The 25,430-nt window shown below is 51.0% G+C and overlaps 1 protein-coding gene across 2 annotated transcripts in view; it reads right to left on the reverse strand.

Annotated features, from left to right (window-relative positions):
• Positions 1-10,445: 10,445 nt before the first annotated feature.
• STARD7 (StAR related lipid transfer domain containing 7) overlaps positions 10,446-25,430 on the reverse strand; it is a 39,309-nt gene continuing 24,324 nt past the window's right edge. Inside the window, exon 7 of one of the 2 annotated variants that reach the window (XM_028496799.2) lies at positions 10,446-10,912. In XM_028496799.2, the coding sequence (XP_028352600.1) occupies positions 10,758-10,912 (155 nt within the window). In that variant the 3' untranslated portion in view covers positions 10,446-10,757. The remainder of the gene's footprint in view (positions 10,913-25,430) is intronic. The other variant, XR_008618797.1, reaches the window with a different exon arrangement.

The following is a 25,430-nucleotide window of genomic DNA, read 5'->3' on the forward strand; positions in this document are numbered from 1 at the left end:
ATGTGGCACATATATAGAATGGAATATTACTCAGCCATAAAAAGGAACAAAACTGAGTCATTTGTAGAGACGTGGTTGGACCTAGACAGTGTCATACAGAGTGAAGTAAGTCAGAAAGAGAAAAACAAATACCGTATATTAACGCATATATGTGGAATCTAGAAAAATGGTACAGATGAACCAGTTTGCAGGGCAGAAGTAGAGACACAGATGTAGAGAACAAACGTATGGACACTAAGGGGGGGAAAGTGGGGGGTGATGAACTGGGAGATTGGGATTGACAATGTATACACTAATATGCATAAAATAGATAACTAATAAGAACCTGCTGTATAAAAAGAAATAAATATAATAAAATTCAAAATAATTTTAACTTAAAAAAAAAAAGGAAGAAAAGAAAGGAGGCTGAGGCACAGAGGGGAGAGGTGACCACAGCCCTGAGGAAGGGAATCTGGGAGAGCCCAGCCCTTGGCCAAGGCCAGAGATGGCTCTGCTTGTTGGGGTCCCTGCCTGCGCCATGGGCGTGTCCATCAAGGGGAGCTGGGTTTGGCTGCACCCCTAGATGTGCCTGGGGTTGGAGCCAGAGGAGACCCCGCCTCCCTGGTCTCTTCCCCTGTCAGGCACCCACTCCCAGCACACCCCTGGCCCCCAACCCATGGCCACCGCCGCGACTAAACTGGTCCCGTTCCCACCTGTCGGCCAGAGATGCCCTTGGCTTGGGCCCAGGTAGCCAAGAAGGGGAGAGGTTAAGTTGCTAAGGAAGAGCTCTGTCACTAGTGGTAACGATTGGGCAAGAGGTGTGGGATTCTCAGAAATGTGACCGCACCGCGGTCACAGGGCTTCCCCACAGCCAGAGGTGGGTGCGGTGTAAGGGGCAGCAAGGGGACTTCGAGGCCCAGAGGATCCAGAGACTACTCCTTCCCACCCCATCACCCCTGACACCTTTACCTCCATCAAAGACCAGGCTGGGCCACTCCCCAGAAGACCAGCAATACCACGAACAGTGGGGCAACGGCAACAGTGGTGTGCACCGGGGAGCCACGGGGGCTCTGGAGCCACATTGCCTTGGCTCAAACACAGCGGGGCTGCTTCCTTGCTGTGTGGCCTTGGGCAAGTGATTTAACCTCTCTGTGCCTTCTTAAACAATAGCAATTACTAGCACTATGCTAGGTGTCTCCTAGGCATTACTGCCTCTAAGCTTCAGGGCTTGGGGGCAGCATCGTTACCCTCACTTTGCAGATAGGGAAACCGAGGCCTAATGGGGTTATAGGTGGCTGAACCACGGCCACCCAGCCCGTAAATGGGAGCACTGGGTTTGGAACCTGGGCTTCAACCACTGGATTGCCCTGTGTCTGGGCCCACTTGTGTCTGCATCCACCCCTCCACCAGCGCACACCTCCTGCCAGGTCTCGTCTCTCTTTATCATGACAACCACACAACTAACACTCATCAGCGCTTGCCCTGTGCCTGGCCCTGTTCTAAGACCTTTACAGGAGTTACTGCATTTAAACTGCAATGAGCCCTAAGGGGTGGGAATGATTGGTACCCCAAATACAAATGGGGAAACCCAGGCACCAAGGGGCTAACTGACTTAACCCGAACTGTCACAGTTAGTAGATGGTAGAGGCAGAGTTTGAACTCGCAATTTTGTGTCCCTTCTGCCTCTGGAATCCAGGTCCCCACCCCACCTGCCCAGCCTCTTCCCATCCGCCTCCCACCCTCACCCAAGCCCTCCTATCTCTGTGCTGGGCTCTGGCCACGCAGGCTGTGCTCTCACGGGACCTTGCTATTTTTAGGTCATCAGTGCTGTCTCCTCCGCCCAGCTACAGACTCCTTGGGTTTGCACAGGCCATGGGGAAGCCCAGAGCACAGCTCACGGTGGGAGGCCGATGATGCATCTCTGGAGATGTGGTGACTTGTCCCTGTGCCCTCAGCTAGCCGTCAAACAGGAAGCTGATTACAGCTGAAAACCCACAACGTTGGACAAAGGTCAGTGTCAGGATGCGGCCCTGCCGCAACCTTCACCCCCAACTTGCCCTGCTCCAGGACAGAAGAGATGCCCTCAGGTCCCCAGAGCAGAGGATGGTTCCAGGGAGTAAACATGCCAGCATGTGAGGGGAAGACCCCCCTTGTAACTTGAGCAGGGAGCTAGGTGTCCTGGGTTCAAGAGGGAGCTCTGTCGTATAAGGGGGAGGAGGGTGGGAGAGGGTTGGATTGGGAGTTTGGGATTAGCAGATGCAAACTGGTATATACAGAAAGGATAAACAACAAGGTCTTACTGTATAGCACAGGAAACTATATTCAATATGTGATAAACCATAATGGAAAAGAATATGAAGAAGAATGTATATATGTGTAACCGAATCTCTTTGCTGCACAGCAGTAATTAACACAACATTGTAACTCAACTATACTTCAATTAAAAACAATTAAATAAAAAACAAATAAATAAAAGGCATTCTTCACTAAAAAAAAAAAAAAAGAGCAAGCTCTGCCAGCACAGCTCAGAGGCCCTGGGCTCACTGAGTGCCGCTGGCTTCCCTCGGGTCTCAGCATTCATACGCTCACTGGGTATTCAGAGCCAGGCTCCATTCTGGGTGCTAGGGCTGCACCACGAACAGGACAGATCAGTTTTCTGCCCTCATGGGGCTGACCTTCCAGTGGGGAAACAGAAACTAGACCGGTAAATTTAAATAATAAATATAAAATTTAATAATAAAATAAAATTTACTATTAAATAATAGAAATAAAAATAATAAACTAAAATAATCAATGTTAATAAATGTAATAATAAATTTAATAAATAATGGGGGGAGGAGAGAAATAGGTGAGGGAGATTATGAGGTACAAACTTTCAGTTGCAAAATATATGAGTCACGGGGATGAAATGAACAGTGTAAGGAACACAGTCAATAATTTTGTAATATCCTTGTAGGGGGACAGGTCGTAACTAGACTATGGTGGTGATCCTTTTGAAATGCATAGCAATATGGAATCACTCTGTTGCGCAAGAGGAACGAACATCGTGTTGTAGTTCAATCATACTTCCAAAAAAAACACACGAACAAACGCACAGAAAAGTAGATCAGATTTGTGGTTACCAGACGTGGGGAGTTGGCAGGGGAGGGGATGAAGACAGTCAAAAAGTACAAGCTGCCAGTTATAAGGTAAATAAGCGCTAGTGATGTAACATCCAACATGATAAATGTAATTAACGCTGCTGCATGTTATACATGAAAGTTGTTAGGAGAGTAAGTCCTGAGTTCTCATCACAAGGAGAAAATATACTTTCTCTGTTTCTCTAGTTTTGTATCTATATAAGATGACGTATAGTCACCAAACTCACTGTGGTCATCTTTTCACCATGTATGTAAGTCACATCATGAGGGTGTACGCTGTAAACGTATACAGTGCTGTATGTCAGTGATGTGTCTATAAAACTGGAAGGAAAAACAAATGAGCTAATGTCATACAAGGGTAGGTGCTGTGGATATAGCCCCAGAGGGGAAAGAGATAGAGCAGGGGGAGGCCTCTGGGGGGAGTGGCCTTGGAGCTGTAACTTGAGGGATGAGAAGGGGTCGGTCAGGAAGAGGGCGGGGAAGAGCAGTCCAAGCCAGCAAGTGGAGGGACGGGGAGAGGGGAGGGACAAAGGCCCTGGGGTGGAACAAGCTGGTGGGCCCCAAGAGTTGCTGGGCGGATGACTGGAGAGACAGGTCCCAGCAGCCTCACAGCCAGCTCCTGTTGGGTCTGGTCGGCCTGTGTGAGTCTGATTTGATTAAAAGGACAATAGGAATCCTTGGAGGGTCTTGATTAAGTGGGGCAACCCAACCAGAACAGCCCCTCCAGCTGTGGGTGGAGAGTGGCTTGTGGCCACAGGGAGGTCAGAGGACCGTGACTGCACAGGGGTGGCAGGGAAAGTGGAGGTGGAATCCAAGGTCAGGTGCGGGGAGAAGGGACAGGAATTATGGACAGAGCAGAGGAGGGCTCCCGGCTTTGGGCTGACTAGGAGAATGAGGAGGCCCAAGCCTTCCTCCCCTCCCTCCTGCCCCCTGCCCTGCCTGGGCACCCACTCCACGCGGCCGGGGACTCAGGAGCCGGCGAGGGATGCCGGCTGCTGCGTGCACTCCCGCCACCCCAGGACTTGGTTTTACAACTGGAAGAGGGACGTTGTGAGGGCAAAGGGCAGAGAATTGAAGTTGTCCACTGGGCCACAGCCAGAGAAGAGCTGTGGGCCGAGGCTGGGGTCAGAGCAGCACAGATGGCTGGGGGTCGGAAGCCAGAGAGGAAATGCCCGGAGAGGATTAGGGAGGATTAGGTCCCCACATCGGATTATGCTGCCCTTGAACATGACGGCTCCTGATAAAGCTGAAGCCATCATGGCTCAGAGAGTCACCCTGGACATCCACAGGCACATACAGACACAGACACACACTCACACCCCGTCCTGGTACACACGTTGTCACACGCATCACACATGTTCAAAGCCAAGCCCCTTCCCATCACCCATGGACACTTGCACACGCCACTGGGAAGTGGCTTCCCCAGCCCCAGGACAGCCCCCAGAAGCCCCTCCACGAGCGGTCCTGCCCCAGTGGCCAATCCACAGACCTGGCTCCGGGGCCTACTGCATCGGCTCACAGACACCCACCTGCCTGTGCTGCCCGCCAACCTTCACACCTGACCGCCCCCCCGAGACTTGCCCCTGCCCACCGGCGCCACGCCCCGTTTAACACGGAACACCGTCCGGTCTGGATACAAGTGCCCAGGATCATTTCTCACTCAGATAGTTCAGATGTGACAGTCCTCTTCCCTGCCTGGCTGCCCCACCCTGTCTGCGCTGCCACAGAAAAAAGCTGGCTCTTCTACTGGCGAGGGTCCAAGCGGGGCGATTCCTCCTCTGGAGCCTCACACACACACACACACACACACACACACACACATTCACACTCACACACACACATACACACACACACACATTCACACTCTCACACACATTCACCGGGGCGATTCCTCCTCTGGAGCCTCACACACACACACACACACACACACACACACATTCACACTCACACACACACATTCACACTCACACACATTCACACTCTCACACACATTCACACTCACACACACACTCACACACACATTCACACTCACACACACATTTTCACACACACTCACACTCACACACACGTTCACACTCACACACATTCACACACACACTCACATTCACACTAACATTTTCACACACACTCACACACACATTCACACTCACATTCTCTCACACACAGACACACACACACAACTTGCAAGGTGGTCCCATCAGACGTGCTGTTCTTTGGCGGGGGTGTCACCTTGAGGTTAAACAAGATGGCCCATATTAGTGGTAAGTGCCGCCCTGGGTATCAGACACTGTGCTAGGTGTCCCACGGACACTTCACTATGAGCTGGGCTTTGTGTCCTCCCTACCAACGCAGTCCCTTGGAGCCCATCCACTGCCCCAAGTCAGGAACCCCGGCTCCAGGGAAAGGGCAGCCCAGCCAGAGCTGCCCAAGGAGCCAGGTCACATCCTCAGCAGACCCTTCTCGAGCATCCCACCCAGGAAAGGCTCTCCCTGCTGCCCCTGCTCCTTTCTGGAGTGTAACTCTCGCCAGCGTGACTCACACACAGCCAGGCCTGGGCACGGAGTGCCTGCCTCAGTTCCCCCAGGGGCAGGGGCAGGCCTCCAATTCAGTCTGAGACAGGAAAGGCCCCTGGAGGCTAGGCCAGGCAGAGGAAGTAGCGACCTAGGCCCAGCTTCCCACAGCCTGCAGGGGCCAGGCACGGCCAGATGCCTGGTGTTCCTGCCATCATACGGCTGCAAGATCACCTGGCAGTGAGGAGGGCTGAAGGCCAGAATGAGGCCACCAGGCCCCAGGGTGCAGCTCCAAAGACAATAGTCATGAGGCCAGGAACCCAGGCAGCTGGAGCTTCCCCGCCGCTGGTCTGGTTGCTGAGGGCGAGGGAGGGACGCCAGGGACACAGGAGGGCCAGGGAGGATGTGCTGTCCCTGCAGGGACCCCATAGGAGGACCCACAGAAGGGCAGGGGCGGTGCCCCGGGGAGGCATCTCGTGCAGCATCCAGAAGGGCCTGCAGCTGGGAAGCCACCTGCCCATCCTCCTTCCCTCTCCGCTCGCTTCACCCATGCTAGTGCCCCGGCTTCCCCTCAGGCGGATCTCCTCTCCTCCTCCTCCCCCTCCCCCCTCCCCTCCCCCCATCTCTCCCCCCTCAGCCCCTCTCTCCTCCCCGCCTCTTCAGGCTGCTTCCCATCTTCAGTCCTTTTTTTTTTTTTTTTAACATTTTTATGGGAGTATATGTTGTGGCCTCTCCCGTTTATTGGAGTATAACTGCTTTACAATGGTGTGTTAGTTTCTGCTTTATAACAAAGTGAATCAGTTTTACATATACATATATCCCCATATCTCCTCCCTCTTGCGTCTCCCTCCCTCCCACCCTCCCTATCCCACCCCTCTAGGTGGTCACAAAGTACCGAGCTGATGTCCCTGTGCCATGCGGCTGCTTCCCACTAGCTATCCACCCTACGTTTGGTGACGAAGTGAGAGAGTGGCATGGACATATATACACCATCTTCAGTCTTTTTACTAAATATACCGCTTCTGGCAGAGGCGGCCGAGGGAGGTGGCTGGGGCAGTGAGTTGAGGCAGAGCCCCTGGTGCTGGCAGCCTGGCCCCAATCTCAGCGGGTGACCCTGGGCAAGCCCCTCCCCCCAGGACTGCAGCCTCCTCGCGTGGACAGGAAGGGCTGGGGCCCCTGATGGCAGCGCCTGCCTGAGTGTGGAGCCCACCTCTCCCTGCTCAGAGACCACGTGCGGTGACGGGCCAGACCCCACTCCTGGGCCTGGCCTTGAGGGCTCACCATGACCCCCTCCCACTCTGCATCCCCACTTCCAAACTCTGCCCTTGTCCCCGGATCGCTGACACCACCTTCTCCGGGAAAACTTCCCCGTGCCCTAACCCAGCCCCTGCTGATTTCTCCTTGTTCCAGGGTCTCTGGGAGCACCCTCCATCCTGCCCTGCGGCTCCGCACCCGTTCCAGACCCAGCACAGGTGCCTCTCCAGCCTGGGACACACACCTTGTGGGCAGAGGCGGGTGGGCAGCCTCGGCCAGAGCAGGATCTCAGCCACCACTCCCTGGGCACCAGGGTCCACCCCAAGCTCAGCCCCAGCCAGGCCTACACTCAGCCTGAGGCACTTGTCCATTAAGGCAGAAGGGGTGAGAGGAAACCAGCACCATGAGGGACCAAGGTCAGAATGCAGTGCTTTCCCCGCCCCCCCATAGGGTAGTTGCCCCAGAGCCTTTTCCCTCTGGGCACTGAAGCCCCTCCTTGAGGCAGGGAGATGGCAAACATGACCTAGATAGGATCTGGCGCAGGATGCTCACCAGGTAGAACAAGATTTTTGGTAGTTCCCCAGGCCCCAGAAGTACACTTCCCTGCCCCTTCTCCACCCACCAGGCCCCTCTGCCCAGGCCTCAGACTCCAGACCAGAACGTCCACTTTGCTGATGGGCCCCACTGGGAGCCACCCAGAAGCCCTCCCACATTCCCCAGGTCCTAGAGGCCAGACCGGCGCTGGATACGGCTGGTGCCTGCCTTCCGCAGCCCCACTCGAGACCCCAGGGGCTTCCCTGACGCTGTTCCAGCAGCCCCAGGCATCTGGGCATTGCCTCGTTCTGGCTGAAAGCAAGAACCGCTTGGCGGGGACCTTCCCCCTGGCGGTCCAGCGGTTAGGGCTCCGCGCTTCCACTGCAGGGGGCCTGGGTTCCATCCCTGGTCGGGGAGCTAAGATCCTGCAAGCGGCGTGGCACGGCCAAAAAAAAAACCACTTGGCAACGTTTTCAAACACACTTCTTGTGACCTACCATGTGCTAACTAGCCACAGTCCATCACATCCTTATCAGTTTTACATCACTTTAAGAGACAGGAGGGCTTCCCTGGTGGCGCAGTGGTTGGGAGTCCGTCTGCCGATGCAGGGGACACGGGGTCGTGCCCCGGTCCGGGAGGATCCCACGTGCCGCGGAGCGGCTGGGCCCGTGAGCCATGGCCGCTGAGCCTGCGCGTCCGGAGCCTGTGCTCCGCAACGGGAGAGGCCACAGCAGTGAGAGGCCCGCGTACCGCAAAAAAAAAAAAAAAGAAAGAGGGACAGGAATTACTCATCCTCCCTGTTTTGCAGACGAAAAAACTGAGGCTCGAAGGTTTTCCGCAGTGTGCTCGGGCTGGGATGCCAGCCCTTTCTTTCCGCACAAAGTCCCTGTGCTCTGTGCGTTGGCCCTGCCGCCCCAAAAACAGCCAAGGTGTGCCTGGGCCCCGACCCCCCGACCCCCGGCCTGCAGGAGACACTCCCCAGGGACGGGAGCAGGCCTGATGCGCTCTCTTTCCCCGTGGCCCCGGGCAGCCTCTGCTCCTGTGGACAGCGGGCACTCCCCTTACCCGCGCAAAGGGAGCGGGATCTCACGTGTGATTACAAATGGGAGGGGCCAGATTCCATCCTCCAGGGGCTGGGGAACCGCCTCCACCTGGGCTCAGAGAGGAGCCCACCTCACTTCCGCCTCCAGGAAGCCCCCTCGGGAACCCCAGGGGAGAGCTGACTCCCTCTCAGGAGCACTGCTGAGCCCCCAGGGCCTGCTGCCCACTGGAGCCCCCCCGCTCCCCGCACGCAGCTGTCGCCGGCCCACTGCCCTCTCTGCCTCCCGGTGCCACCGGGCATAGGGCCGGGGTCAGGGAGGCTGGGGCGACATGACTCACCACGCCTGCCCACCGCCCGCCCACCGCCCGCCCGCACAGAGGGGCTGCCCAGCAGCGCTCACTGGGAAGGGGAAGACACCCGCCCTGCTGCGTTGGCGGGACCTCACAAAGTGCAAAGTCCCGCCCGCCTTTCCCTGCTTTCCCTTGCCCAGGCCTCACCGCAGGGGTTTTCATCAGATGAGGAAACGGAGGCCCAGAGAGGGGAAGTGAGTCCTGCAAGGCCAAGCCCACAGCAGGGGGCCGCCGGGGAGGACCATCTTGTTCAGGCTGCCCAGAGCAGCACTCCTTCCCGTCCGCCCCTTTGCAGAACTCTCCTGCCCCGGGGCCAACCCCAGAGCCCCATGAGCCTCCCACAAAGGGCCCCATTCCTGACCACAGAGGTGCCCCATACCAGAGCCAAGCTGGGCCATGGGCTGTGGACAGCTGATAGCCAGGGCTCCTGCGGGGGAAGGGGCAGGTCTCAGAGGAGCCGCCAGGCTCATCCTCAGTGAAGTCCCGCCTCCCCATCCAGAGCTCCAGGGGCTGGAAGAGCAGCCGTGGAGGGAATGGGCACTGGAGCATGCATAGACGTGGGGTGGCTGAATGGGTCTGGGGGGCACGGGGCAAGGCAGTGTCCAGCTGCCTGAAAGCCCTGAGGCAGGGCCAGCCTGCAGGGGGCCAGGCCTGCTCCCCCAGACTGGGTCTAGCGGGAGTGACAGGTCCCAGTGGGGAAGGGGTCCTGCAGGCCCGGTTAACAAATGAAACAGAAACTGCTCGCACACCGACAGTGGCGCTGGCGTCTTCCCCTTCCCAGCGCGAGCCCTGCTGGGCACCCCGCTGCGGGCAGGCTGGTGAGTCACGTCCCCCAGCTTCAGCCGCCTCCTGGGGAAGGGCCCTCGTCTGGCTATTGTGGGAATTGAATGAGCCGCCATCCAGGAAAGCATTTTGGAAATTATGAAGGGCTGTCCCTGTGTAATAATGTCAATAAGTACGGAACAACAGGCTCATGAGTGTGGGAAAGTGGGCTGGCCTCCTAGGCCACCCTTCCCTCCGCTCTGGCTCCCTTCACTTCAGGGACGTGGCAGTCACTTCTGCTTATACCCCTATGGCCAGAGTGTGGTCACCTGGCCACACCTAATTGCCAGGAAGGCTTTGGGTTATCCTGGGCAGCCGTGGGCCTAGCCAACACCCCAGTCTCCACCACACCAAGAAGGCTGGTCAAAAACCTGATACCGTTTAACACTCATCCAAGATAACAGGAAATTCTTAGAACAACAGAAACAGAAAAACACAAGTCTTCTTAACTCCAGCAAACATCATACTGAATAGTGACACTCTGGGATCATCTCCATGAAGGAGGAACAGGACAAGCGAGCCCCCCAGGACAGCCGCTGTGCCATGTTCTGGGGGTCCTGCCCTTTCAATGGAACAAGAAAGAGATGTAGGGAATTCCCTGGCAGTCCAGTGGTTAAGACTCCACACTTCCAGTGCAGGGGGCCCGGGTTTGATCCCTGGTCAGGGAACCAGATCCCGCATGTCGCAGCTAAGAGCCCTAAGAGCCCCAAAATCCCGCGGGCCACAACTAAGAACCAGAGCAGCCAAATAAATAAATAAATTTTTATTTTATTTTTTTTTTAAAAAAGAAGAACAGAGAAGGGAGACCCGTCTCACTTGATAGAAAAATAAACTGCAAAAGTCTAGTGGTTTTAAAAGAGTGGTTCTGGTATAGTAATAAACAAATGGATCAGTGGAATCTATTAGAAATCCAAACACCCAGTAATGATAAAGGCAGCATTTCAAACCAACAGAGCGAAGATCGGACTCTTCAATATACAACAAGAGTAGAACTGGCTGTCCAATTAAAAAAAAATTTTTGATCCATATCTCATACCATTCACAAAAATACATTCCATGTGGAATATATCATTCAAAATAATACCAAAATATAAAAGTCTTAGGGAAAATATACACCAGAATATGCTTATTCTGGGGTAAAAAAGCCTGAAGCAAAATGCAGAACACAAAAGCCACATGTGAAAATACTGAAAGATTTGACCTCATCAATTAAAATTTTCTGTACACTCAAACTCACCATAAATGAAGGTAAAGAGCAAGTAGCAGACATGGAGAAAATATCTGAAAAACAAATAATGGATAAAAGGTTATTATTCATTCATCCATCCATTCATTCATTCATAGATTAATTAGGGGGTGCCTACTATTGCCCAGTGCTGTCCTGGTGCTGGAAACGTTAGCATGAACAAACGACAAAACCCCTGCCCTCTTGGTTCTGACATTCTAACAGGGCAGGGAGGGACAGGCAACGAGGAAATAAACATATAATATGTTGGATGGCAGTCATGGAAAAAAATAAAACAGGGAAGGAGGAAGGGGAGTGTGGGGAAGGCAAACAAAGATGTGAGGCCCTCCGCAAATGAGTAAGAAAAAGTCAAAGAACACAATAGAAAAAGGACAAAGAACAGCTACATAGAATTCACGGACCAAGAAACGCAAATGGGGCTTCCCTGGCGGCACACTGGTTAAGAATCTGCCTGCCGATGCAGGGGACACGGGTTCGAGCCCTGGTCCGGGAAGATCCCACGTGCCGCTGAGCAACTAAGCCCGTGCACCACAACTTGCGCTCTAGAGCCCGTGCGCCACAACAAGAGAAGCCACCGCAATGAGAAGCCCGTGCACCACAACAAAGAGTAGCCCCCGCTTGCCGCAACTAGAGAAAAGCCTGCGTGCAGCAACGAAGACCCAACACAGCCAAAAATAAATTAATTAAATAAATAAATTAAAAAAAAAAAAAAAAAAGAAACACAGATGCCCAGGAAGCATGTGAAACTCACGCTCTCCCCACTGAAGGGATGCCAGGGGTTTATTCGCCCATCAGGTTGGCAAATATTCAGTACTGAGAGGGTTGGGTAGATGAGTAACCTTGTATCTTTTTGGTGGGAGTGTAAGTTGGTATCCTTCGTTAGAAGGCCATTGCGCAGGACCTATCCAAATGTGGGAAGCACGTGCCCTTTGACTCCACAACCCCTATTCTGGATATCACTCTGGAAAGAGAGAATTATACAAAGATTCCCAGTGCAGCATTGTCCATACCGGGGGAAATGGGATACTCAGTTTGTATGGTTCCCCTAAGAACTTTTGAAAAGACCACACTGATGCAAAACAAGCTCCAAGACAAGGGGGGAGAAAAGTGAGCTGCAAATGAAGGTCGTGCGGTATGATGCCATTTCTATAAAAAAGAACAAGTTCTGTATTCTATATAAACATAAATACGTATGGAACACTCTAGGAGAGAAAAACCTGGTTGCAAACCAAGCAAAAGCGTTGAACCACCAGGAGGTTGATGTTGAGTTGGCGAGAGCCTCAGGGGTGACGCCACCACGGCTGGGCCGGGGAGAGACTTCTGGGGGAATGTGGGAAGGGGGGGTGCGCTGACTAGGAAAGAGAATGCTGGTGAGAATGCTGGTGAGTGGCCAGGCCAGAGGGGAGATTGCAGGCCCTGAGCAGGCCAAGCAGGTGGGCTCTGGCCAGCTGGGCCAAAAGAAGCCCCTAGTGACACTGAACCACGCACCTTAGGCCAGGTGTCCCCTCAGCACCCTGTGCTGGCTGACCCTGCGTGGCACGCCTTTACCCGGGCTTCAAGACTCCCCTTAGGTCTCGCTTCCTTCAGGAAGCCTTCCCAGATCCTCCGGCTGAAACCAGGGCCTCTCCCAGGGCCTCCCAGAGCCCTGGCTCACCTCTGCCCTCCCAATACTTGGGCCTCCCTGAAGTCAGGCAGTGGGCCCTGGCAGTTTCACTTTCCCTGCTTCTGGCTCGGGCTCGGCCCGGGCAGGTCCTCCATCAGAGCGGGCTGGGTGGATGAGTGAACTGTTCTTCCTGTTCCTCCTTCATTTTTGCTTTCACCCTTGAGTACCAGGCCTCCCTGGGGGAGCTGGGGGCCCTTGTTATAAGATTGAATCCCCATCCTTCCAAAAGGCCACAATCCTGTCCTTCTCTCACCCGGTCCCCCAGCCGAGGAGTCAGACTCTGCCTGTCAGGGAGCCAGGTGGGTGGGGGGAGGCCTGGCTGGGAGCAGGATGTGACGACTGCCACGCAGCCCAGGGTCTTTTTCCGTGATCAGAACACGCCGTACCAGGTGGCCGCCTTCGCTGGGAGCCACCTTGTTCTCACGGCCCCCCTCTCTGCTCACATCCTGTTTCCACCCCACTGACACCCAGGGCCCCAGGCCCTGGGCCCCCAGCCCCTCCTCCTGGGTTTTCACCTTGCCTTTCCCGGGTCGCTCTAGGGGCACCGGCCTCTGCTTTTCAACCCCCGGGGGTTTGTAGGATTTTACACCTGAGCCTGCTGTCCTGAGGGGACAGTCTCACCATGTCAAATGTGGTCTTGCTAGGCAGGCTCAGCTGAGGCCAGCGCCCAGATGGAGGGGAAGGAGCGTGTGACCTTGGGCCAGGCCCTTAAACGACCCAAGCCCCACTTTCCTCAGCTTCCAAGTGGGAATCCAAGGGGGTGGCCTCCCCAGTAAAAGCCAGTTAACAAGGGCACCCACAGCAGGGGCCTGGGAGGCCCTTGAGAATCCAAGTCAGGTCGAAGAGACCCCAAGTCGTGTCTCCCCCGGGACAGGGGCCTCGTCCATCACACCCACCCTGCACGCACTTGTCATACAATATTCGTTATTTTCCTAGCTGTCCCAGACATCTATTCACACTGTAGAAAACATAGAACAGGGAATTCCCTGGGTGTCCAGTGGTTAGGACCCCGCACGCTCACTGCCGAGGGCCCGGGTTCCATCCCTGGTTGGGGAACTAAGATCCCACAAGCCGCGTGGTGTGGCCAAAAACAACAAAAAGAAAAAGAAAAAAAACATAGAACAAACAGAAAAGATGAGAGAAGACCAAAAAACAAAAAAACAAAAACGGGAGAAGACAGTAAAACACTGCCCATAACCCACCTTGGTTCATTCCCGCGGTCCCTTCCACCCTGTGTGAGCCCTTGGCGAGGCTCTCTGTGAGAAGGGGCAGGAAGGGGAATCCATTACTGAAAACAAGGCCCGGTGGGGAGCCCTGGGCGGTGTGCACGGGCCCCTCCCCAGGCAGCACGGAGGGACCCGACCCCCCTCCCCTCCCCTCCCCTCCCCCTTCCTCCTCCCCAGCCGGTCCCACCAGCCCCTCAGTGGAAGGCAGCCCTCCAGGGGCCCCTGCAGTCTCCCCTCATCAACGTCTCCCGCTCCGGGGCGGGCCCACGGGAGGCCAGTCCTGACTGGGGACCAGCACTGAACGTCCTGCGTGGACAAGCCCTCCACCGCCAGGTGCCCAGAGCCTGCCCTTCACCGCCACCCCAGCCGCCGAACCTCCCCAGTCGGGAGATCCACGTGACTCAGTGCAGGCAAGGAGACGTCACCTCTGGGCTGAGGTGGCACTTTCCAGTCTTGCTCTCTTCCTCTGCCTCTTTCTGATGGAGAAGAAGACGCTCTCCAGGCCGCTGCATGGGGGAGGTCTGTGAGGAGCTCAGCATCGCCTTCTCCGTGTTGAGAGGTTGGCGTCTCCTGCCCAGCCCGGCAGTCTGCCTCAGAGGGCGAGCTCCACGTCTGCTCCCACTGGGACAAACCCACTCTCGGTGGCCCTGGTCCCCTGCCCCCTCAACTTCCACGCCATGGCTGGGTCTATCCAACCCCGCTTCTTCCTGCCGTCCACCACCATCCTGGGGTGAAGGGGGTCCCACACGCCTGGCCTGAGGGCTGCGCCTTCAGGACAACCCAACCTTCCCCATGTGGAAGTGCAGCTGCCGCTGGGCCTAACTCTGACTGCCCTCGTCCTAAGAGCCTCCTCCGCCATCAGTCTACTCTGGTCTGTGCCGACTCCAAGAAAGGTGAGAGGGTGGACGAAAGTGCCCCCATCACATTCAGGCGCTGAGTTACTGCCCAGCAGGAGCCAAAGACGCTCGCTCCTGCCCTCAGCACTTCATGCCTACCAGGTCCACTCCAGCCCTCGCCAAGCCCTGAACGCCCTTCCCTCCCGGCCCTTCCAACTCTGACACCTGGAAAGCCCTAATGTCCTCTCCATCCAGCTCTCGGCCCTGGCAGCTAAGTGCCGCTGGAGAAAACCACCCCCGGGTCAGACTCAGGGGTCCCCTGACCCCCGTGCCCCTCTCCTGATCCTCGGCTGCCTCACTGCCATGCTAGCGACGTTTAGCACCTAGCGCTGGGAAACCAGGCTGGAAAATTTAAGGTTGGATCCCTACTTCACAGCACTTACCTAACAGAGTGAATATCCACATGTAAAAGGTAAAAGTCTAAAGCTAAGAGATGAGTATGTAAGACACATCTTTTTTACTTTGAGGGAGTAAAGATTTTAAAAGTACAGATTGTAGTTGAAAAAATGATGGATTCAACCACATAAAAATGAAAGCTCTTGGGACTTCCCTGGCGGTCCAGTGGTTAGGACTCGGTGCTTTCACTGCAGTGGGCCCGGGTTCCATCCCTGGTCAGGGAACTAAGATCCTGCAAGCTGCATGCACAGCCAAAAAAGAAAAAAATAAAACAGATCTCTGTTCAGTAAACAACACCTTAGAGTTAACAGATGGGGGATAGGTTGGGAGAAGATGTTTGCAATGTCTAAAACTGACAACGGTTATTGTGTATATAGTATATTTAATATCATAAATAAAATAAACTATTAAGGAATCCTAATTTAGCATTTACAAGGAATTTTTGCAAATCAAGGAGAAAAATAGACAAATTACAGAAAAATACTAATAGAGAAATGGATATAGCCATAATCAGCAACTCATATAAGGGAAATCTGAACAGTTAACAAGTCTGTGAAGAAATACTTAAACTCCTTAGCAATTAGAGAACTCAAAAATAAAACTATGGGCCGCAACTACTGAGCCCACACTCCCTGGAGCCCACGAGCCACAACTAGAGAAGCCTGTGTGCCGCAACGAGGAGCCCGCGTGCTGCAATGAAGATCCCACGTGCTGCAATGAAGACCTGACGCAGCCAAATAAATAGATAAATAAATAAATAAAACTATGAGGCATCCTTTTACACCATTCAGCTTGGCAAAAAATAAATAAAAATTAAAAGTCAAAGTCAGATAATACCAAATGTTTAGAAGGATGTAGGGAAAGCAACGTGGCAGGATTGAGTCAAAAATATATTCCAAATTAGCAAAATCTCTATGTATCTTTACTCTTAAAAAAAAGAAAAGCACAGGGCTTTTTGACAGCAATAACAGTGTTGTTCAGAACGTGCAGAATTGGAACCCCCATAATTTGCTGGTGGGAATGTAAAATGGTGCAGCTGCTTTGGAAAACAATTTGGCAGTTTCTCACAAAGTTAAACATAGAGTTACCAGGCTTCCCTGGTGGCACAGTGGTTAAAGAAGAAGCCCGCGCGCTGTAACGAAGAGCAGCCCCTGCCTGCCGCAACTAGAGAAAGCCCGCGTAGCAACGAAGACCCAGCGCAGCCAAAAATAAAATAAAATTGGGCTTCCCTGTTGGCGCAGTGGTTGAGAGTCCGCCTGCCCATGCAGGGGACACGGGTTCGTGCCCCGGTCCGGGAGGATACCACATGCCGCGGAGTGGCTGGGCCCGTGAGCCATGGCCGCTGAGCCTGCGCGTTCGGAGCCTGTGCTCCGCAACGGGAGAGGCCGCAACAGTGAGAGGCCCGCGTACCGCAAAAAAATAAAAAATAAAAATAAAATAAATACATTTTTAAAAAATCATTAAAAAAAAAACTCTTACAGTGTAATAAGACAAACAACCCAATAAAAAAGGAGTAAATGGTTTCAAATGACACTTCATAGAAGAAGATTCTTGAATGCCAATAAGCACATAAAGATACTAAATATTATTAGTCATTAGAAGGGACTTCCCTGGTGGTCCAGTGGTTAAGACCCCACACTCCCAATGCAGAGGGACCGGGTTCGATCCCTGGTCGTGGAACTAAGATCCCGCGTCCCGCATGCCGCGGCCATAAATAAATAAATAAATATCATTAGTCATTAGGGAAATGCAAATTAAAAGTATAATGAGAAGACTGGCCATAACAAGTTTTGGCAAGGAGTTGGAGAAACTGGAACACTCATACACTGCTGGTGGGGATATAAAATATTACAACCATTTTGGCAATGGTTTGGTGGTTACCTAAGAATATTTAAACATGCAGCTACAATACAGTTAAGCCATTCCTCTCCCAGGTATTTACCAAAAAAAAAAAAAAAAAAAAAAACCTCAGAAACATATTCACACAAAGACTTGTACATAAATGTTTATAGCAGCTCTATTTATAATAGCCAAAAAACTGGGAGCGATCCAAAGTCACTCAACAGGTGAATGAATAGACAAACTGATACATCTATTCAACGGACTAATTCTTAGCAATATAAAGAAATGAAGCATTGATAAATGCAAGAAGGACAAATCTCAGAATCACTATGGTGAATGAAGGAAAAAGTAGCACATACTGCACGATTCCATTTATGAAAAATCCTAGAAAACACAGACTATCTTATGGAGACAGCAGGTCAGTGGTTGCCTGGGGATGGGGCTGGCGGAGAATTAAAAGGGGCACAAGGAGATTTTTGTGGATGATGAAATATTCATTATCTTAATTGTGATGATGATGTCACAGGTGTCTACACATGTCAAATTGATTAGATTGTTCATTTTAAATACATGCAGTTAATTGTACTTTGATTACATTTCAGTAAAGATGCAGGCGGCATGGGGGTGGGCTCAGGGTACTACATAAAGAAACCAACAAAAACAGACCCAGGTAAAGATGTCAGATTGAAAACACACGTTTACTTTTGCTCTCTCCTGAAATCCCACTTCAACAAAAGTAAAGAAGCAGGGCTTCCCTGGTGGCGCAGCGGTTGCGCGTCCGCCTGCCGATGCAGGGGTACCGGGTTCGCGCCCCGGTCTGGGAGGATCCCACATGCCGCGGAGCGGCTGGGCCCGTGAGCCATGGCCGCTGAGCCTGCGTGTCCGGAGCCTGTCCTCCGCAACGGGAGAGGCCACAGCAGAGGGAGGCCCGCATACCACAAAAAAAAAAAAAAAAAAAAAAGTAAAGAAGCAAAATTTAAGGCAAACCCACACATTCAAAAAGAAAAGAGAAGAGCAACAGGAAAAATGTTTTGGAAACTGGAAGGCAGGTGCACAAAGTGGTAAATGGAGTAGAGGAAATAAAAAATTGAACTCCTAGCCAGTAGCGGAGACAAGAGCCCATCCAGTTTACACAGCAGAATCCCCAAAAGGCTCAGGATAAGTGGGGCACCACGTGAGGTGAAGAGAGCGGCTGCAATAAGGACAGTTGAAGGTCTGTGTGAAATGCGGCCGGCCCCATCCTACACTGAAGCTCATAGCCAGTCACTGACACTCACATGCTCACAGCCTCCAATCCAAGTTTCTTAATATGGACCGATAACCAATGGCTTTTAGCCATCCAAAGAAAGCCTCTACGGTGCAGAAGAGGAAACTGTTGGGGAAAAGCCACTTGGACAAAACAAATAATGCAGGAAGAAGAAATATTAACAAAAATCTAACATCCTTAGAAGGGGAAGATACCACACCCATGAAACGAGGACAATTACCCTAAAAAAGGAAACATTCAAAAAAACAGATCTATTGGGTTGTAAATATAAGAAAGCAGAAATGAAAAACTCAATTTCAGGGCTGGAAGATAAAGATCAGGGAAACTTCCAAAAAGTAGAGAAAGAAGACAAACGATTGAAAAACAGAGAAAGAAGATAAAATGAGAGGACAATTTCAGGTGACTGAACATCTGAATAACAGAAGGGCCAAAAGAGAGAAGAGAGAAAATCAAATAATTCAAGAAAATTCTCCAGAACTGAAAGACGAATTTACAAACGAGGGCCCAATGATAGCACGGTAGATAAAAACAACTCAGACAATACCAGGAGACCTCACAAGCTTGGAGGATGGAGGATGGGGTGGGGGTGCTACACGTCACAGAGAAGAGATGAGGGATCAAACCATCTTCTGACTTCGCCAGAATTCTCAAGGAATTTCCAGCTGGCATTGCAGTACTCAGCTGAATTACCCAACATGTGAGGACCTTTCTCCTTTGACAATCGAGGAGGAAATAAACCAAGACAGAGGAAAAATGGGATACAGAGAACACGGATGGACCTGAAAGGAATACCAGGCAGGAGGAGAAGGTGGATCTCGGCGCCAGGTGGGCACCAAGTGCAGCACATCTGCCCAGATCCCCTCAGGGAGGAGAAAATGTTATCACCTGATGGGCTGAATAGCAAGAGATCACAGCTGGCACAGAGGGTGCAGTTGGATTTGTGATAACACAGCAAACAAGCAAACAGAACACCAAGGACTCACTCGAGGAAAAGAAAAGGGTGTGCAAGACAGTAGTCACAGTGTTTTGTCTTGTCTGCGAATGACATTTTCATGCTCATACCAACATAAATGCTAAATAACGCTGTAACTAAAATGCGGCGTAACTACTTTGGGAGGATGAGGAGATGGAAAGGGTGGAGGAAAGGGAAGGAAGAGAGGAATATTCATATACATTTGTCCCTCTGGGTCCCTAGGAGCTTGGTTCTCGGAACCCCCCTCAGATACCAAACTCCTGGGATGCTCAAGTCCCTTATATAAAACGGCACAGTATTTGCATATAATCTACGCACACACTCTCTGTATACTTTAAATCATCTCTTGATTATTTATATTACCTAATACAATGTAAATGGTATGTAAATAGTTGCTGCCTTTTTTGGAACTTTCTGGAAATTTGTTTTTTTTTTTTTTGGCCGTGCCACGCAACATTGCTGGTTAGTATTTGCATATAATCTACGCACACACTCTCTGTATACTTTAAATCATCTCTTGATTATTTATATTACCTAATACAATGTAAATGGTATGTAAATAGTTGCTGCCTTTTTTGGAACTTTCTGGAAATTTTTTTTTTTTTTTTTTTGGCCGTGCCACGCAACATGCTGGATTTTAGTTCCCTGACCAGGGATCGAACCCAGGTCCACTGCAATGGAAGTGTGGAGTCTTAACCACTGGACCGCCAGGGAAGTCCCTGGAATTTAAAAAGATATCTTTTCAGGGACCTCCCTGGTGGCGCAGTGGATAAGACGCTAGGCTCCCAAAGCAGGGGGCCCAGGTTCTATCCCTGGTCAGGGAACTAGATCCCACATGCATGTTGCAACTAAGAGTTCGCATACCACAACTAAGGAGCCCGTGTGTCGCAACTAAGGAGACTGCCTGCTGCAACTAAGGAGCCCACATGCTGCAACTAAGACCTGGCGCAACCAAATAAATAAATATTTTTAAAAAAATATTTTCAATCCACCGTTGGTTGAATCCATGGCTGCGGCACCCTGGGAATATGGAGGACCAAGTGTAATGCCTAAAATAAAAAGTCAGAGACACCATCAAACTCTTAGAGGAAAACACAGGCAGAACACTCTATGACATAAATCACAGCAAGATCCTTTTTGACCCACCTCCTAGAGAAATGGAAATAAAAACAAAAATAAACAAATGGGACCTAATGAAACTTAAAAGCTTTTGCACAGCAAAGGAAAACTTAAACAAGACGAAAAGACAACACTCAGAATGGGAGAAAACATTTGCAGATGAAGCAACTGACAAAGGATTCATCTCCAAAATTTACAAGCAGCTCATGCAGCTCAACATTAAAAAAACAAACAACCCAATCCAAAAATGGGCAGAAGACCTAAACAGACATTTCTCCAAAGAAGATATACAGATTGCCAACAGACACATGAAAGAATGCTCAGCATCATTAATTATTAGAGAAATGCAGATCAAAACTACGAGATATCATCTCACACTGGTGAGAATGGCCATCATCAAAAAATCTAGAAACAATAAATGCTGGAGAGGGTGTGGAGAAAAGGGAGAATGTAAATAGATACAGCCACTATAGAAAACAGTATGGACATTCCTTTAAAAAACTAAAAATAGAACTACCATACGACCCAGCAATCCCACTACTGGGCATATAGCCTGTGAAAACCATAATTCAAAAAGAATCATGGGGCTTCCCTGGTGGCGCAGCGGTTGAGAGTCCGCCTGCTGATGCAGGGGACACAGGTTCATGCCCTGGTCCGGGAAGATCCCACATGCCGCAGAGCGGCTAGGTCCGTGAGCCATGGCCGCTGAGCCTGCGTGTCCGGAGCCTGTGCTCCGCAACGGGAGAGGCCACAGCAGTGAGAGGCCCACGTACCGCCAAAAAAAAAAAAAAAAAAGTAAAAAGAGTCATGTACCAAATTGTTCATTGCAGCTCTACTTACAATAGAACTACCATACGACCCAGCAATCCCACTACTGGGCATATAGCCTGTGAAAACCATAATTCAAAAAGAGTCATGAAGTAAGTCAGGAAGAGAAAAACAAATACTGTATGCTAACACATATATATGAATCTGAAAAAAAAACAGTCATGAAGAATCTAGGGGCAAGATGGGAAGAAAGATGCAGACCTACTAGAGAATGGACTTGAGGATACGGGGAGGGGGAAGGATAAGCTGTGACAAAGTGAGAGTGGCATGGACATACATACACTACCAAATGTAAAATAGATAGCTAGTGGGAAGCAGCCGCATAGCACAGGGAGATCAGCTCGGTGCTTTGTGACCACCTAGAGGGGTGGGATAGGGAGGGTGGGAGGGAGGGAGACACAAGAGGGAAGAGATATGGGGACATATGTATATGTATAACTGATTCACTTTGTTATAAAGCAGAAACTAACACACCATTGTAAAGCAATTATACTCCAATAAAGATGTTAAAAAAAAAAAAGTCGTGGTGTGGTGATATAAGCCCATCATTTAGAGACCCGGAGGAAAATACCAGTATCATGCCCTGTGAGAGATGAGCCTGGCTGTTCCTGGGCAGGGGAAATGGTAGGAGAGAGGTTTTTGCAACAAACTTTGTAAGAACTATTTGGCTTTTTAGATATGCAAACAACCGACGTGTTCATCGATGGATAAATGGATAAAGAAGATGTGGTAGGGCTTCCCCGGTGGCGCAGTGGTTGCGCGTCCGCCTGCCGATGCAGGGGACGCGGGTTCGTGCCCCGGTCCGGGAGGATCCCACGTGCCGCGGAGCGGCTGGGCCCCCGAGCCGTGGCCGCTGAGCCTGCGCGTCCGGAGCCTGTGCTCCGCAGCGGGAGAGGCCGCAGCAGTGAGAGGCCCGCGTACCGCAAAAAAAAAAAAAAAAAAAAAAAAAAAGAAGATGTGGTATATTTATACAATGGATTATTATTATTCAGCCATTATTAATATTATTCAGCCATAAAAAAAATGAAATCCTGCCATTTGCAACACGAATTGACCCTGAAGGTACTATGCTAGGTGAAATAAGTCAGATGGAGAAAGACAAATACCGTATGATTTCACTCATACATGGAATCTGACAAAAACAACGTAAAACAATAACAAACTCATAGATAACAGAGAACAGATTACTGATTATCAGAGGTGGGGGGCTGGGAGGTGGAGACATGGGTAGAGATCAAGTGTAGGGTGAGGGATCATTCTGTGGTGCATACCGATCTTGAACTGCAACGCTGTACACCTGAAACTTATACAATAAACATTTTAAAAGCAAAAAAAAAAAGAATTATTTGACTTTTTAAACTGTGTGCATGAATGCTTAGATAAAACTGCACAAAATTATGTACAGATATAAGTAAGTAGGAAAAAGACACTGAATCTCTAACTTGTAAGGATTCTAGATAATTTTTCTTTATATTTTTATGTATAAATTTATTACCTTTTTAGTCACACAGGTATTACTTTGGAAAATAAAAGAGTATGAAGGCAAAATCCAAAAGAGTGTCAAGAATGTTCTCAGTGGAGGGGGGGGTGGGCAGGAGGGATACACTGGGAGACTGGGATGGACATAGACACACTACTATATATAAAATAGATAACTAATAAGAACCTGCTGTAGAGCACAGGGAACTCTACTCAGTACTCTGTAATGACCTATATGGATATATATAGGTCATTAAAAAAGAGTGGATATATGTATCACTGACTCACTCAACTATACTCCAGTTAGAAAACAAATTTGGGACTTCCCAGGCGGGCCAGTGGTTAAGACTCTGTGCTTCCACTGCAGGGGCTGTGGGTTCGATCCCTGGTCGGGAACTAAGATCCCGCATGCTGTGCGGCGCAGCCAAAAAGAAAGAAAGAAATTGTAAATCAAGTATACTTCAATTAAAAAGCAAAACAAAACACCAAAAAGAAACCAAAAAAGCTTTTGAAGAAAAGTCATATTATGTAAAAATTAATAATAATCCAGGAATAAAATCCCAGTTTATTTTTTTAAAAAAAGTTCTCAGTGATGCATCAGCACGACACTGGTTTAAATATGTCCCAGACTGTCTGTTGGTCTTGTGAATGGAGTCCCACCCACACCAGCTGCCCTGCCCCTGCCACACAGAACAGGCCACAGAGAACTGGCCACACAGAACAGGCCACACAGAACGGGCCCACCGTTGGTTCTCGGTGCTGAGCTGTTTAATTCTGTCCACTCCCGTGCCGTCTGCCCAGCTGCTTCACAGTTCTTTTCAAAGTCACAGGCACATAGTGGGCGTTCAGTAATTCCTTGCTGAATATCACCACATCCTGCCTTCTTTCTAGGCACAGAAATACAGCAATCGGACAAGAATTATAACGGGAAATGCAGGAATGATAGCCGGAGGATGGAACATCAAACAGCGGGGTCCTCCACTTGGCCTGCCAGCCCTGGCTGGGTCTGGAGAAGCCAACCCTCCTCCTAGCTTGGGACTGGTATCGGCCCCTCGGAGCAGGAAGCCTGGAGGGCAGCAAAGTGGAGCTCTCTCCTTATCCACACCTGTCTCTCCCAGGCGCACACCCCGGCCCAGGCTGGGGCCTGCAAACCTCCACTTGCCCTTGGCCTCCTCTTTCCACCAACCAACTCCACACACCCACACAGGCTGTGGTCGTCTGACCCACTTCCTCTCTCGTTTATTCATAGGTCTTGATGCCAGTGCAGGCTTTGAGGGAGGGATGGTGGTGCCCAAGGAGACCACAGTGAACCGTCGGTTTCGATGAGCTGTGAAGTCTTCCAGCAGTCACAGGCGGCCTGAGAAACGGCTCCTGGAGGGCGGTGCAGCCCTGCCCCCTGCTGCTGCCACAGTGAAGTTCAGGACAGGTGAGCCAGGCCAGGCAGGGAAGTCGTTCTGGACTCCGTAAGGGGTTATTGCTCTTGAAAAGTCGTTCTGAAATTGAGTTCTCTGCAATCTCCCCTTGTTACGGGTTGAATTGTGTCCCCTCAAAACTCCTATGTTGAAGTCCTAACCCCCAACACCACGGAATGTGGCCTTATTTGGAAATAGTGCCATTGAGATGTCATTAGGTTAAGATGAGGTTATACTGGAATAGAATGGGCTTGTCACCAATATGACCAGGGTCCTTACAGAAAGGGGAAATCTGGACATAGACACATGCACAGAGGGAGAATGCCACGTGAGCCTGAAGGCAGAGGTGAGGGGATGCATCTAGAAGTCAAGGGAAGCCAAGGATGGCCGCCAACCACCAGAAGCTGGGGGAGGCCAACCCTGCTGACACCTTGGTCTCAGACTTCCGGCCTCCAGAACTGGGAAGACGACACATTTCCGTTGCTCAAGCCACTCAGTTTGTGGTACTTTGTTATGGCAGCCCTAGCAAACTAGAATATCTCCTGGCATTTTTGCCTTTTTAACTGAGTCCAGAGTCTTTGAAGTGATGCACTTAAAGTTGTAGGTGTGTCTTAGCTGTAAATTGGCAAAGCCTGCCAGCTGCCCCCATTTCCGTTTTCTCCTTCCTCCTCAGCAAAATGACCTCTGAATTTTTTTTTTTTTTTTTTTGGCCGCGCTGCACATCTTGCAGGATTTTAGTTCCCCGACCAGGGATCGAACCCGGGCCCTGGCAGTGAAAGTGCCAAGTCCTAACCACTGGGCCACCAGGGAATTCCCGACCTCTGAATTTTTACTGGGCACATGGCTGCTCAAAGTATAGTCTACTTCTCAGCAGCTGGGTGTGGTCTTTGGCCTAAGTTCTGGTCCCTGTGGTTTTAAGCAGCAGTGATGTGCCGCTCTGGGAAGGATGCTCAAGGGGAGAGACATCCTTTTCCCCTCGCTCCTTCCCACTGGCAGAGCACAGACGTGATGGCTGGAGGGGAAGCAGGCCCCACCGGGCACTGAGCAGACACAGGCCCCGTCCTCATGATGCTCACCCGCCAGGGAACAGAGTCAGGTGTAGTCCTGGGCCCCACCTTTTAGGAAGAGCATTGACAAACTATAATGTATCTAGAATTATAACACAAGGCTTGGGTCTCACCCCAGAGATTCTGATGTAACTGAATCCACCCCCGTGTGATGAGGGCAGGACATGACGGTAGGAGCCTGAGTCTGGGAGAACCATGGAGACACCGTGCCAGCCCTGGACCAGCTACATTCAGAAAAGAACATCAACGTTAGTCTTGTTTAGGCCATATTGTGGGTTCCTGTCCCTCAAGGATGAACATAATCCTAACTCATGTTAGAGCAGAGAGCTTTAAGACATGGTAAACAGCAGAGTTTTAAGATATGGTAGAATGCATTAACCATAAA

This window comes from Physeter macrocephalus, chromosome 12 (assembly GCF_002837175.3).
Source record: "Physeter macrocephalus isolate SW-GA chromosome 12, ASM283717v5, whole genome shotgun sequence".
Lineage (NCBI taxonomy): Eukaryota > Metazoa > Chordata > Mammalia > Artiodactyla > Physeteridae > Physeter > Physeter macrocephalus.